This window comes from Lipotes vexillifer, unplaced genomic scaffold (assembly GCF_000442215.2).
Source record: "Lipotes vexillifer unplaced genomic scaffold, Lipotes_vexillifer_v1.1 scaffold995, whole genome shotgun sequence".
Lineage (NCBI taxonomy): Eukaryota > Metazoa > Chordata > Mammalia > Artiodactyla > Lipotidae > Lipotes > Lipotes vexillifer.
This window is the reverse complement of record NW_006785389.1, coordinates 2,433,332-2,448,268: the sequence shown is the minus strand read 5'-3', so window position 1 is coordinate 2,448,268 and position 14,937 is coordinate 2,433,332. Positions and strand designations below refer to the sequence as shown.

The window sequence follows — 14,937 nt, the reverse complement described above, 5'->3', positions numbered from 1 at the left end:
AGGGAAGGCATGGGCGGGGGTGGAGGGGTGGAGGGGTGGCGGGACAGGCTGAGACAGGGACAGGGGACTACAAAAGGAAGACGCGTTCAGGGCCTAACTGTGGCCAGGCCTGGCCTAACCGCTTCCTGAGGATTCAGTCATTTATTCCTCACAGCCTTCTAGGGTTGGTACAAACATCACCCTCATTTTACCAATGGGGAAACTGAGGCTCAGAGATGTCACCTGACTTACCCAAGGCCACCAGCCACTCGGGGAGGGGGCCGGAAGAGAACAGGGAGAGTGAGGAGTGGAGGAAGGGAGGCCTCTCCAGCAGCCTCTCTTCCTGCCTCGAGGCCCGTGAGCCCTCCACTCACCTGCTCCAGTCACCTCCACGAGGTTGCTCAGGCTGGTCCTCCCACCGTCCATGCTGTAGCGGCAGCGGTAGAGGCCCCGGGTGTCACCAGTCACTGCTCCCAGTGGGAATCTGTACTCGGTGGCAGGTGAACCCAGGTGCACCAGTTCCTGGGCCACCCCATCCTTGAAGAGCTGGAACTCCAGGGTCCACAAGGGGCTCTGGCATGTCAGCGTCACGTTGGCCCAGGGTTCCAGCAGCGATTCGGCCTCTGCCCACAGGGTTGGCCTTGTGTCGCAGTCTGCGTGGGGATGGGTATCAGATCTGGGGGCCCAGGCAGGGGCTCACCCCGCAGCACCCACCATGCCCAGGCCCGGCCCACTCACATACGGCCTCCTCGGTCACTGGGTTCAGGGAGAGACCTGCGGTGACCCACCACCTGTGAGGCCCCATGGCTGTTCATTCCCGCCCCTTATCTGGCCCCGGGGACCCCAGGCAGGACGCCTCACCCCAGAGCAGCAGGAGGGCCACCCGGGCGGACATGGTCAGCCTCACTGCAGCCACAGGAGTGTCTGCCGGGTGATAAGGCCCAGCCAGGGTGGCCGGGGGGGTGGGGTGGGGTGGAGGGCGCAGGGCACTGACCTCGCAGCTCATCTGTATTTCCAGGAAAGCAGGGCTCCAGGGGGTCGGGACAAAGGGCAGATGTGGCCTCAGGAGTCTCAGCTATAGCAACAATCAATAACTATGCAGAATGAATAAACTAAATTAAGAGTAAAGATAACAAAATAAATGATATAATAACAGCAAAGAATAACAAATGAAGAAAATTAATAATAAATAGTAAATGGAAAAATAATAAGAATATTTTTAAAATAAAAATAAAATTGTGAATTTCCTGCTGGTCCAGTGGTTAGGACTCCACTGCAGGGGGCAAGGGTTCGATCCCCGGTCAGGGAACTAAGATCCTACATGCCAGGCAGTGTGGCAAAAAAAAAAAAAGAGAGAGAGAAAAGAAATACATTAAAATAAAATAAATACTAAACCAAGTAATGTAATAAATAATAACAAATACATTTAAATAATAGTATGGAATCATAGTTAGCAAACAAAATTACCAATATGCTTGGGTTTTGGTCCACCTTTTTCTTTTCTGTTTGTTCCTTCTGTTATCCGTCTGTTTCCCCTTTCCTGCCCTCTTTTGGGTTATTTTTTCTCAGGTTCCATTTTAATTCATCTACTGAGTTTTTTTTTTTTTTTTTTGCGGTACGCGGGCCTCTCACAGCTGTGGCCTCTTCTGTTGTGGAGCACAGGCTCCAGATGCGCAGGCTCAGCGGCCATGGCTCACGTGCCTAGCCGCTCCACGGCATGTGGGATCTTCCTGGACCGGGGGAAGAACCCGTGTCCCCTGCATCGGCAGGCGGACTCTCAACCACTGCGCCACCAGGGAAGCCCCATCTACTGAGTTTTTGATCATCTCTTTGTATAGTCTTTTTTAGGGATTTCTCTAAGGATTACAGTATGCATACTTAACTCTTCACAGTCAACTTAGAATTAATATTTTACCACTTAAAGTGGGATTTAGAAACTTTATCACTATATAGGTCACTTTATCCTCCCCTCTAAATTTTTAAAAAAATCTTGTACACTAATGGTTTTCTTTGAGATATAATTTATAAACAGTAAAATGTACAAATCTCAAAATATGTCACTGAATGAATTTTGATACCCTCCTCTTTTTTTTTTTTTTTTTTTTTTTATTGCGGTACGCGGGCCTCTCACTGCTGTGGCCTCTCCTGTTGCGGAGCACAGGCTCCGGACGCGCAGGCCCAGCGGTCATGGCTCACGGGCCCAACCGCTCCACGGCATGTGGGATCCTCCCGGACCGGGGCACGAACCCATGTCCGCTGCATCGGCAGGCGGACTCTCAACCACTGTGCCACCAGGGAAGCCCAATACCCTCCTCTCTTTATGCTGCAGTTGTCATATATACCATGTTAACATACACTGAAAACCCTACCAGAAAATGTCATAAATCTTACTTTCGACCACCATAAATATCTTAAAGATCAAATGTAAGCAATCTAAAGTCCCTGTAGCATTTCTTTTAGTACAGGCCTGATTGCAACAGATTGTCTTAGTTTTGCTTCACCTGAGGATGTCTTTATTTTGCTTTCTTTTTTTTTTTTAATTCATTTTATTTATTTTTGGCTGCACTGGGTCTTCGTTGCTGTGCACAGGCTTTTTCTAGGTGCGGCGAGCGGGGGGCTACTCTCCATTGTGGTGCGCGGGCTTCTCCTTGTGGTGGCTTCTCTTGTTGTGGAAAACGGGCTCTAGGCCTGCAGGCTTCAGTAGTTGTGGCACGTGGGCTTAGTAGTTCTGGCTCACGGGCTTAGTTGCTCTGTGGCATGTGGGATCTTCCTGGACCAGGGCTGCAACCCATGTCCCCTGAATTTGCAGGCAGATTCTTAACCACTGCACCACCAGGGAAGCCCCTTCTTTCATTCCTGAAGTGCATTTTCACTGCATATAGAATTCGGACTGACAGTTCTTTTTCTCAGCACTTTAAAAATGTTGTTTCCCTGCCTTCTGGCCTTTATGATTTCTGATAAGAAGTCTATGATCTTACGGGACTTCGCTGGTGGTCCAGTGGTTAAGATTCTGCGCTCCCAATGCAGGGGACCTGGGTTCAATCCGTGGTCAGGGAACTAGATCCAGCATGCTACAACTAAAGATCCCACACGAGGCAACGAAGATCCTGTGAAACTAAGACATGGCGCAGCTAAAAAAATAAAAAAGAAATCTATGATCTTTTGTATTAATCTTTATGTGAGGCATAGTTTTCCTCAGGCGGCTTTCAAAAAGTTGAAATGTTTTAGTTTTCAGCTTTGATTAGGATGTGTCTGGGCATGGATTTCTTTGAGATTCTGTTGTTTTGGGTTCACTGAGCTTTCCGAACCTGTAAGTTTATACCTTTTACCAAATTGGGAAAGTTTCCAGCCATTATTTCTTCAAATATTCTTTCCATCATCACAAAGAATGTGATTTCATTTCCGACTATACTTATGGTTTCATGAGTCTCTCATTGTGATTCTGTCCTATAACAAGGCTGTTAAAACCTGCCTGGTTTCAAACTATTACGTCATCTTTTTTTTCTTCTTCTTCTTCTTTTTTTTTTGCGGTACGCGGGCCTCTCACTGCTGTGGCCTCTCCCGTTGCGGAGCACAGCCTCCGGACGCGCAGGCTCGGCGGCCACGGCTCACGGGCCCAGCCACTCCGCGGCATGTGGGATCTTCCCGGACCGGGGCACGAACCCGTGTCCCCTGCATCAGCAGGCGGACTCTCAACCGCTGCACCACCAGGGAAGCCCTTACGTCATCTTAATGCATTGTTCCTTTTATAAAAATACAGTGACCCTTTCATCTTAATAATGTTTTTCTGCATTAACAGCTATTTTGTCTGAAATTAATACAGCTCCATCAGCTGGCTTCAGCTTCATGCATCCCTTGTATATCCTTTTGTGTTCCTTTACCCTCAACTTTCCCATGTCCTTGTTTTAAGTGTATGTCTTCTAAAGAACATATGCCTGGGGAATTCCATGGCGGTCCAGTGGTTAGGACTCCACGCTTCCACTGCAGGGGACATGGGTTCGATCCCTGATTGGGGAACTAAATCCTGAAAGCCCCGTGGTGTGGCCAAAAAATTAAAATAAAAAAATAGAAACATATGCCTGGATTTGAAAGACATCCAATCTGTTAGCATTTGTCTTATTTGGTGTGTGGAGTATAGTCATGCTTATTGAAATCACTGATATATTTGAATGTGCTCTCAAATCCCAGTGCTTCCATCCTTCCATCCTACATTCTCTGACCCCTCTCTGCCTCTATAAAGTGGGGATGCTGGGCTTCTTTGGTGGCGCAGTGGTTAAGAATCCGCCTGCCAATGCAGGGGACACGGGTTCCAGCCCCGGTCTGGGAAGATCCCACATGTCGCGGAGCAACTAAGCCCATGAGCCACAACTACTGAGCCTGCGCTCTAGTGCCCGCAAATCACAACTACTGAGCCCATTTGCTACAACTACTGAGCCTGTGCTCTAGAGCCCATGCTCCGCAACAAGAGAAGCCACCTCTATAAGAAGCCTGTGCACCGCAAGGAAGAGTAGCCCCCGCTCACCGCAACTAGAGAAAGCCCGTGCACAACAATGAAGACCCAATGCAGCCAAAAATAAATATAAATAAATAAATATTTTAAAAAATGGGGATGCTTGTCCTGCCCTCAGAGTGTTGTGTGAGGATTAAATGAGATGCTGTATATAAATTATTTGGCAGATTGACCAACACAAGCAGGCCATTAATAAAGATTCCTTTCTTCCCCTGACCTCCTTCCCCTTTAGACAAACATGGGCAGACACACTTCTCATGGCAGAGTGGGTGTTAGAGATGCTCAGAGCACCGAGGGGAAGGAGATTTGTTTCCTCAGTGACAGAGACTGTGAGGGTGGGGTCAGAGAGGCGGAGTCAAATGTCACCGGTCAGAGCAAGTTGCCAGGCCCTGGATCAGGCGCTGCACAAAGCACGTCTGATCATCCCCTCTTTCCAGGCTGAGTAGGTCAATGAGGTTCATGAAGGTCACTTATCCGATGCCCCCAAAGCAGCCTAACTTCAGGGCCACTCCCTGCAGCCTGTTGGAGGCCTGGGGGCACTGGGAACATGCATCTCTTGCCTCTGAGTTTCCCCCCACATCTGTCAACTTTCTCAGTCTCTCGGCCTCGGCCACACTGTGTGTGGAAGTCGACCTGTGTCTAGGTGTACCTGGGACTCTCTCAGAGATGCTGACACAAGATCTCCATCTCCCTGGGTCTCAGCCTTCCTGTTCTGAACCACCCACATCGGTTGGTCTTTGTTTACTCATGACACAGAAGGAACAAATCCAATACGGAGGGAGAAACACAGGGAGAGATGGTGACGATGACCAGTACACGACAGTATGGGGGGTGGTGTCAGATGGTTCACACGTGATGGGGTCATCAGAGAAACAGAGGAAAGAAGGCTGATGCCCTGGCAGTTAGGAACAGAGGCTGCGACATCCAGTTACAGACATGGACCCTGCAAGAGGGACAGGGATACAGCATTGTGAGAGAAGGCAGAGAGCAGTGACAGGATGCTGGCTGCCAGAGCCCACGGCACCAGGGGGGCTCTGGGGCCATGGAAAGGGTGAACTCAATACAGGAACATTTTATTGAGGCTGCTGTATGCCAGGCTGGTCTGAGTGCCGGGGCCCTGGAGAAATTGGATTGTTTTGCCCTGTAGGCCCCACAGCTGGCGCGGGGGAGAGAGCCACATAAACATCTGTAAGGACGACGTAGGATGGAGCGTGGTGACCACCTCCGGGAAGGCGTCAGTCATGCATTCAGCAGCCATGGGTCAGGGCCCGTTGCCCCGTGTGCTGAGAATAAGACACGGCCCCTGCTCTTGGAAGCTCACAGTGTCCTTGGGAAACACAGTTTCCAAGCTCTGTAAGGAGTACATATAATATGGTAGGAGGCTTAAGAGGAGTAAGGGCGAGGCACTCTGGAAGCAGAGGGGGAAGCTGAAGTCTGTCTGAGCTGGCTGGGGGGGGGCACTGGAAACATCTTGGAGGGAAGAAGAGAGGCGGGCTCCAGGCACAGGTGCAAAGGCACGTCCGCGGGGAAGGGTGGCTTCCTCAGGAACTGGCTGGTGTGTGGGAGGTGCGGCCACGGGAGACAAAGGCTGGGGGCCAGACACGGATGACCGTGAACAGCAGGTGATGGATCTGAGGTTTATCCCACAGGGCAGTACTCTGAAACCATCTTCACTGCACACACAGAAAAACGACAGTATTCCTACACACACAGGAAGGTAACTGAAGAGACGGCTTGGCACCCAAAGCAACTTATATCTTGGCAAACTTGTAACCCATTCAGGATGCAGTGGAGAGCTTCCCACATGGAGAGATACAATCAGATTCGGGCTGTGGAAAGAGCCTGCTGGAAGCTGGTGTGGAAAAGAAAACAATGGTGTGTGTGTGTGTGGTGTGTGTGTGTGTGTGTGTGTGTGTGTATGTGTGTGGTGTGTGTGATGTGTGTGTGGTGAGTGTGTGGTGTGTGTATGTGTGTAGTCTGTGATGTGTGTGGTCTGTGATGTGTGTGGTGTGTGTACGTGTGTGGTCTGGGATGTGTGTGGTATGTGTGTGGTGTGTGGTATGTGTGTGGTGTGTGTATGTGTGTGGTATGTGTATGTGTGTGGTGTGTGTATGTGTGTGGTGTGTGGTATGTGTGTGGTGTGTGTATGTGTGTGGTGTGTGTATGTGTGTGGTGTGTGGTATGTGTGTGGTCTGTGATGTGTGTGGTGTGTGTACGTGTGTGGTCTGTGATGTGTGGTGTGTGTGTACGTGTGTGGTCTGGGATGTGTGTGGTGTGTGTATGTGTGTGGTCTGGGATGTGTGTGGTATGTGTGTGGTGTGTGTATGTGTGTGGTGTGTGGTATGTGTGTGGTGTGTGTATGTGTGTGGTGTGTGTATGTGTGTGGTGTGTGGTATGTGTGGTCTGTGATGTGTGTGGTGTGTGTACGTGTGTGGTCTGTGATGTGTGTGGTGTGTGTACGTGTGTGGTCTGGGATGTGTGTGGTGTGTGTATGTGTGTGGTCTGGGATGTGTGTGGTGTGTGTATGTGTGTGGTGTGTGGTATGTGTGTGCTGTATTATGTGTGTGCTGTGTGTATGTACGTGGTGTGTGTAGATGTGTGGCCTTCGAGGTGTGTGGTGTGTGTGGTGTGTGTATGTGTGTGGTGTGTGTACATGTGTGGTCTGTGATGTGTGTGGTGTGTGTATGTGTGTGGTCTGTGATGTGTGTGGTGTGTGTACGTGTGTGGTCTGGGATGTGTGTGGTGTGTGTATGTGTGTGGTGTGTGGTATGTGTGTGCTGTGTGTATTATGTGTGTGCTGTGTGTATGTATGTGGTGTGTGTAGATGTGTGGCCTTCGAGGTGTGTGGTGTGTGTGGTGTGTGGTACGTGTGTGGTCTGGGATATGTGTGGTGTGTGTACGTGTGTGGTCTGGGACGTGTGTGGTGTGTGTACGTGTGTGGTCTGGGACGTGTGTGGTGTGTGTACGTGTGTGGTCTGGGACGTGTGTCGTGTGTGTACGTGTGTGGTCTGGGACGTGTGTGGTGTGTGTACGTGTGTGGTCTGGGACGTGTGTGGTGTGTGTATGTGTGTGGTCTGGGATGTGTGTGGTGTGTGTATGTGTGTGGTGTGTGGTGTGTGGTATGTGTGTGCTGTGTGTATTATGTGTGTGCTGTGTGTATTATGTGTGTGCTGTGTGTATGTACGTGGTGTGTGTAGATGTGTGGCCTTCGAGGTGTGTGGTGTGTGTGGTGTGTGGTACGTGTGTGGTCTGGGATGTGTGTGCTGTGTGTATTATGTGTGTGCTGTGTGTATGTACGTGGTGTGTGCATGTATGCGGTGTGTGTAGATGTGTGGTCTGTGACGTGTGTGGTGTGTGTATGTGTGTGGTCTGGGATGTGTGTGCTGTGTGTATTATGTGTACGTGTGTGGTGTGTGCATGTATGCGGTGTGTGTAGATGTGTGGTCTGTGACGTGTGTGGTGTGTGTACGTGTGTGTGATGAAAGCAGGGAGGGGTCAGGAAGGAGACCCCTGCTGGAATCCAGGTGGCAGGTGATGTGGGCTCACATAAGGTAACAAAGGTGGAGAAGATGGAGCAGAGGTGGTTGTAAGTAAAACCAACAGGGCTGACGACTGGTGGGATGTGGAAGGAGAAGGGAGGGAGAAACGGACGCCAGGCAAGCGGCCAGCCGTACCCTCAGGACACAGAAAATGCGATAGAGGCTGAGGGTCTGGAAAAAGGCAGCCTCACAAGCTGGCCTTGGAGTCAGACGTGAAGAGGTGGAGGGAAACAGCATGTGTGAAGGCACAGAGGTGGGTGCGGGCAGGTGTCCCTCCTGGGCTACGTGGGAGAGGAACAGGCAAGAAGAGACACCATGTGGGAATGTGAAGCTGGAGCCTCCCCACCCCAAGCATCCAGGGACCACTGAGTCCTGAGAGCAAATTGACCCTGACTGCCTTGGCTCCGAGGACCAATCCACATGCTCAGCTCAGCTGTCCTCTCTCTGAGATGGGCTTCAGTGGGGTATGGAGGGCAGCAGGAGCCTTCTGGAAGCTTCGCCAGATGACCTGAATAGCTTTATGTTCATCAGGGGCCTCCATCTGGGTCCCAGAATGAAGAGTTGTTCCCAGACAGCCCCAGAGTTTGCCCTTTAGCATCTGGTCATTTGTGGGGATTCATCAGTCACCCATCCCGTCCCTCCCAGCTCTTTCAGAACTCAGGTTTCTCTTAGATGCTGAGCCACTGTGGGGAGCCTTCCTCGGTCACTGCAGGACGGCGATGTGGATCCGCAGGTGAACCATGAGGGCTGAGGCGCGGCTGAAGGCCTTCCCACAGTCGCTGCACTTGTAGGGCTCCTCCCCCGTGGGGACCCTCTGGTGCTCGATGAGGGACGAGCTCTGTGCAAAGGCCTTTGGACAAACCTGACACTGATAGGGCTTCTCTCCTCAGGTGGATCCTTAGGTGCCGGATCAGAGCCGAGCAGTCGCTGAAGGCTCGGCCACAGGCGTAGCACCTGTAGGGCTTCTATCCTGTGTGGATGTGCAGGTGCTGGGTCAGGTGGGTGCCCTGGCTGAAGGCCTTGCCACACTCCTCGCACACATACGGCTTCTCCCCGGTGTGGATCCTCTGGTGCTGGGTCAGGTGGGTGAGCTGGCTTAAGGCCTTCCCACACTCCTTGCATTCGTAAGGCTTGGTCCCTGTGTGGACCACCTGGTGCTGGGCCAGGTGTGCACTCCGGCTGAAGGCTTTCCCACGCTCACTGCAGGTGTGGGGCATCTTCCGAGCATGGCTCTTCTGCTGGGCCTCCAGGGCCAAGGGGCTCCGGAACGTCTTCCAATACTCACCACACTTGGAGGGCTTCCTCCCCAAGTACGTGCCTGGAGGCTCTGTGCCATAACCATCCAGTGGATCCACTTTCTCTCTAGATGGAGTCTTCACTTGGGAGGTGAAGTCGGGCCACATGTTGGGACCATCCCCCAAAGCACCAGCTTCACAGCTGGGCTGGTCTGTGAGGGCGCCCTTGTGAGGCCCTGAAGTTTTCCTGAAATCCATCTCTTGGGTGACAGACTTTGTCCAAATCTTCCCTGAGAGTCCGGCCTGCCTCTCTAAGCTGCCCTCAGGTTCGCAGTCATCACCAAAGGTGGGTCCTGGGGAAAGCTCTCCTACCAGGGTTTCAGTGGCCCTGACTCGTCCGAATTGCTCTGCTTACAGCTCGCCTCTGAGAGCTCAGATCCCAGCACCAGCCTGCAACAATCCGAACCACAGTGTCACCACATTTTCCATACCAGGCCTCCCCTCTCTGCTGGGCCCTGGCCTCACTCTGAAAGGGGAGATGTGGGCCACTCCTGATATTTGGCCCCATTTCCAAAGGAGAGTTTCTCATTTGGTGTCTTGGATGACAAAAGGGCACAGTGCTGTCCTCCCACACCATCAAAACCGGCATCACACACACAGACGGCCAATAGGCACATGAAAAGATGCTCGTCAGCGCTAATTATTAGAGAAATGTAAATCCAAATTACAATGAGATATCACCTCACACCAGTCAGAATGGCCATCATCAAAAAGTCTACAAATAAGAAATGCTGGAGAGGGTGTGGAGAAAAGGGAACCCTCTTATACTGTTGGTGGGAATGTAAATTGGTGCAGCCGCTATGGAAAACAGTGTGGAGGTTCTTCAAAAAACTAAAAATAGTGTTGCCATATGATCCTGTAATCCCACTCCTGGGCATATATCCAGACAAAACTATAATTCAAAAAGATACCCCTACGTTCATAGCAGCACTATTCATAATAGACAAGACATGGAAGCAACCTAAATGTCCATCAACAGATGAATGGATAAAGAAGATGTGGTACATATATACAATGGAATATTAGCCATAAAAAAGAACGAAATAATGCCATTTGCAGCAACATGGATGCACCTAGAGATTATCATACTAAGTGAAGTAAGTCAGAAGAGAATGACAAATACCATATGATATCACTGGGAGTTTGGCATTAGCAGATGCAAACTATTATATATAGAATGGATAAACAACAAGGCCCTACTGCATAACACAGGGAACTATATTCAATATCCTGGGATAAACCATAATGCAAAAGAATTTTAAAAAGAATGTATGTGACTTCCCTGGTGGCGCAGTGGTTAAGAATCCACCTGCCAATGCAGGGGACACGGGTTTGTTCCCTGGTCCAGGAAGATCCCACATGCTGCGGATTAACAAAGCCCGTGTGCCACAACTACCGAGCCTACGCTTTAAAGCCCATGAGCCACAACTACTGAGCCCACGTGCCACAACTACTAAAGCCCGTGCGCCTAGAGCCTGTGCTCCACAACAAGAGAAGCCACCGCAATGAGAAGCCCAGGCACCACAACGAAGAGTAGCTCCTGCTCTCCACAACTAGAGAAAGCCCGCATGTAGCAATGAAGACCCAATGCAGCCAAAAATAAATAAACAAATAAATAAATTTATATATATAAAAAAAGCATGTATACATGTGTATAATTGAATTGCTTTGCTGTCCAGCAGAAATTAATACAACATTGTAAATTAACTATACTTCAATTAAAAAAAACAAAAACCTGCATCACATGTTTCCATCCACCCCTCAAACCACCCACTGCAAACTCTCCATTCTTTAAGGCTCCTGATTTTGTCACAAGTGTCAGGAGGAAAACCCTGAGGTTGAATGGATCTGAAAGAGAGAGTGAGGGAGAGAGTGAGAGAGCGAGCACGCCAGGCGCCTATGTACCTGCTCCCCTGGGCAGGCTTGAGCTCTGTCCCTGCCACCTGGATCTGGATGCATCTGCAGATGCTCAGTATATACGGCTGAATGAGGGAATCAATCCAGGATGCAGTAGACTCTACCTTGTACCCCAAGTAGACACCTGCTGCTGTGGGTGGGTGGGTGATGCCTCCACCTGGCCTCCCTGAGCCCCTGGGAAGCCTGAGGCCTGCTCTTTATAATGTGCTGTGAAGGCAGAGCATGGCTGAGCGGCAGCTGGAGATTGGCTTGTGTACGAGGTAGAAGCATTCCTTAACGGACCTGCCCTTGACGGGTACACAGTGCACCTAAGGACGCCTGACTGGACATCGTTTACTGGACAGATTCCAGGAAGTTGGGGGCGGGTGGTCGGAATAACTGCTGGTTAAGTCCACAATGGGGCCCCAGCTCTGCCGCTCGACAGCTCCACGGGTTGGGTAGTCTTGCCCTTGTTTGGGCTGCAGTTTTCTCATCTGCAAGAGGGGGATGCTATTCTGCTTGCCTCCCAGGGCTGCTGGCCACTGTTAGGCTCTTGTCCTGTGCTCGGCTCCAAGTGCAATGGGTATCGTTTCAGCTTCATTTTGCTCTCATAAAGGGGCACTTTGGGCTTCCCTGGTGGCGCAGTGGTTGAGAATCTACCTGCCAATGCAGGGGACACGGGTTCGAGCCCTGGTCTGGGGAGATCCCACATGCCGCGGAGCAACTAGGCCCGTGAGCCACAATTACTGAGCCTGCGCGTCTGGAGCCTGTGCTCTGCAACAAGAGAGGCCGCAATAGTCAGAGGCCCGCGCACCGCGATGAAGAGTGGCCCCCACTTGCCGCAACTAGAGAAAGCCCTCGCACAGAAACGAAGACCCAACACAGCCATAAGTAAATAAATAAATTAAATTTAAAAAAAAAAGAATGATCCATGCTTTAAAAAAAAAAAAGAAAGGGGCACTTTGACAACTGGGTTTCAGGCAAGGAAACTTGAGGCCCAGCTGAGGGGAGGTCTTAAGTAATTGGTACAAGACCACATGATTAATTCAGAGAGGTTGAGTAACTTGTACAAGATCACACAGCTAGCTAGTGGTCAAGTTGGGATTTTAGCTCTAGAATCTCCTCCTCCTCTAGACCCACAGGTGTTCCCTAAGTCCCTCAACCTCCCTAGCCACATGCTGGGTCCCGACCACCCTTTTTTCCTCTATTCCAGAAGCACTGCACCACCTGCTCTTCCCAGAATGCACCAGTGCATACCATACCCCAGGGGCCTTTGCCTCTCACCATCCCCTCTGCCTGGAGTGCCGTTCTTTCTTGCTGTTTCAGTGCCATTTTGCATTTTCCCTGAAGACTCTCTTGACCCTACAGGAGGATGGGGCCGCGCCCTTCCTCCTACCCCGTCCGTGTCTCGGCATAGCTGATGGGGCCAAGGGAGCGCATCTGACAAGCTCTTTCAGAAAGGTTCGTTTCTCAGGCAGCAGAACAAATTTTCCTAACAGCTCGAGTTACCACGTGTCTGATTCGTGCAGGCACTGTTTCACAGGCCGCATAGACTGCCTTGTTCACACCTCTCGATGACACTGAGGTAAGTATTAGGACTACAATCCCCGTTCTACTGACAGGGAAACTGAAGCACAAAAGAAACACACAGCCAGGAGGCAGCAGAGCAGTGGTTGGACGTACCAAGCCTCGATGATTCTTCTGAGCCCAAACTCCATGGTCTCCCTGCCCACAACCTCTGCCCAAACGCTCCCATCAGGTGGGGCTGGGTCCTCCTGGTGTCCCATTGGGTCTCCCTGAGCTGCGACATCTGAATGGGTCTCTAAGCAATGGTGCCCATTGCCTGGGGTAGGTCTGTCTCACCCAGATGCTGGCCTGGGGTAGGTCTGTCTCACCCAGATGCTGGAGGTCAGCACAGGGAGGGCTCCAAGGGTGTGCATCGGGGCACATGGCATTTCTACCCCCTTCCCAGCCCCAAGCATCCAGCCCCCTTATCTGATAGCAGCAGCCTGGTTTTCCTTTGGGGAACTTCCCTTGCTCACATCAGTCCCTGGGGCTTTGGTCAGTCAAAGACAAGCACAAGACCCCGACCAGCTCAGTGAAGCTCAGCTCGGGGATCTTTTGCTGTTCTCCCCATGAGGTTTCTACATTGATAAGGCACAAGCATGAGATTGCTGGGCCAACTGTGTCTCCCTTGGGGACAGAAGCTACTTAAAGATGAACCTAACGTAGGAAAACTCAACTGAGAAAGAAAGGAGAATGAGAGAATCCTGATGCTGTCACCTGAACTCCTGATACACAGCCATGAAACCTCCCTCCTTGGCTTCCGTCAGTTTGAGCTGGGCTTTTGGTCACTGGCAGTCAAAACAGACCTGCTTAACGCAGTGTGTGAGGGTTAGGGTGAGTGCCCCCAAGTGCAAACCTGCACTCCCAACATTCCAGTCCAGGCTTTGCCCCGTGTGCCGTGGGCACCTGCCTGTCACCCCCTCACCTCTCTTGTCCAGTGCCTGAGTTAGGTCCTCCACGAGCACCACAGCCTCCTCGCCACTCTCGGGGCACTGAGCCTGCAACCAGGTCTGGATCTCGGGGGGCAGCGCGCCCAGGAACTGCTCCAGCACCAGCAGCTCCAGCATCTGCTCCTTGGAGTGCACTTCGGGCCGCAGCCACTGGCGGCAGAGTTCACGGAGCCGGGCCAGCGCCTCACGTGGGTTGGGATGCCTCCTCATAGCAGAAGTGTCGGAAGCGCAGATGGGCAGACTCAGGGTGGGAGGTGTGGGCAAAGTTAGACTCCTGGACCTGAGAGAAGCTGGCCTCCTCATGCTCGACCTTCACTCGCAGAAAGTCATCCTGTTCCCAGGGCACCAGGCTCACAAGGCTCTTGGGGATGGCCATTGGGCAGCAGACCTCCAGTGAGATACGGGATGGCTGGAGCCTTGGAACTGGGTCTGCAGGAAGATCAGAACTTGGTTATCCTGTGAACTTGGGGCCCTGCCTTGTGGCTGCCAGGTAGGGCAGATGTGGGCTTGGGGCCTGTGAGATGTGACTCACTCTTGCAGAGTCACAGATGATCAAAATAATCAGGGCAGCGCCCATTTGGTGCTGAGCACCTTTCTAAATGCTTGCATATAGTAACTCGTTTAAAACTCACAACAAACTCAGGAGGTGGGAGCTTTCTCTCATTATATGGTATAAAGACAGGCAGACAGGAGAAAAAGATTTGCCCAAAGTTTCCCAGATACTGAAAGGAAGGGCGGTTGCTGAGCTACAAACCCCAGTAGCCTGACCCCATGGCCAGTCTGCTTCAGGCCTATGCTCCTCCCACACAGAGTGGGTCTGTCTTCTATCTCACACACACACCCCACTCCCCTGGGAGCCACAGGGGCATTCCCTTACTTTATTTGCTAATTATTTTGTAGTTTCTGAGATGAATATTTAGACAACTGACATTCAGCCTTTCTTCTTTTCTAATACATGTATTTCAGGCTATAAATTTCCCTATAAACATAGCTTTAACTGTACACCCACAAGTTTGATTTTGCATCTTCATTATCATTTAGTTAAAAATATTTTCTAATTTCTCTTTTGGTTTCTTCCTGAACCATGGGTTACTGAGAACTCTGCTGCTTCATTTCCAAACAATTCAGAGTTTTCTGATAGTCTTTTTATTATTGATTTCCAGATTAACCCTGTTGTGCTCAGAAAATGTGCTTTGGTCAAT

General features: G+C 50.9%; 2 protein-coding genes across 2 annotated transcripts in view; both read right to left on the bottom strand.

Moving 5' to 3' along the window:
- The window catches only part of A1BG (alpha-1-B glycoprotein), a 4,153-nt gene extending 3,279 nt beyond the window's left edge, over nucleotides 1-874 (bottom strand). The window contains 4 exon segments of the mRNA XM_007457522.1: nucleotides 192-277; nucleotides 359-632; nucleotides 718-753; nucleotides 841-874. Of these exon segments, the coding sequence (XP_007457584.1) occupies nucleotides 192-277; nucleotides 359-632; nucleotides 718-753; nucleotides 841-874 (430 nt within the window).
- A 7,857-nt stretch (nucleotides 875-8,731) lies between these two features.
- On the bottom strand, nucleotides 8,732-14,111 carry ZSCAN22 (zinc finger and SCAN domain containing 22). The gene is given in 6 exon segments (XM_007457480.1): nucleotides 8,732-8,914; nucleotides 8,916-9,655; nucleotides 9,658-9,680; nucleotides 13,642-13,667; nucleotides 13,703-13,930; nucleotides 13,932-14,111. Coding segments are annotated over 6 exon segments (1,380 nt in total).
- Between the last annotated feature and the right edge of the window lie 826 nt (nucleotides 14,112-14,937).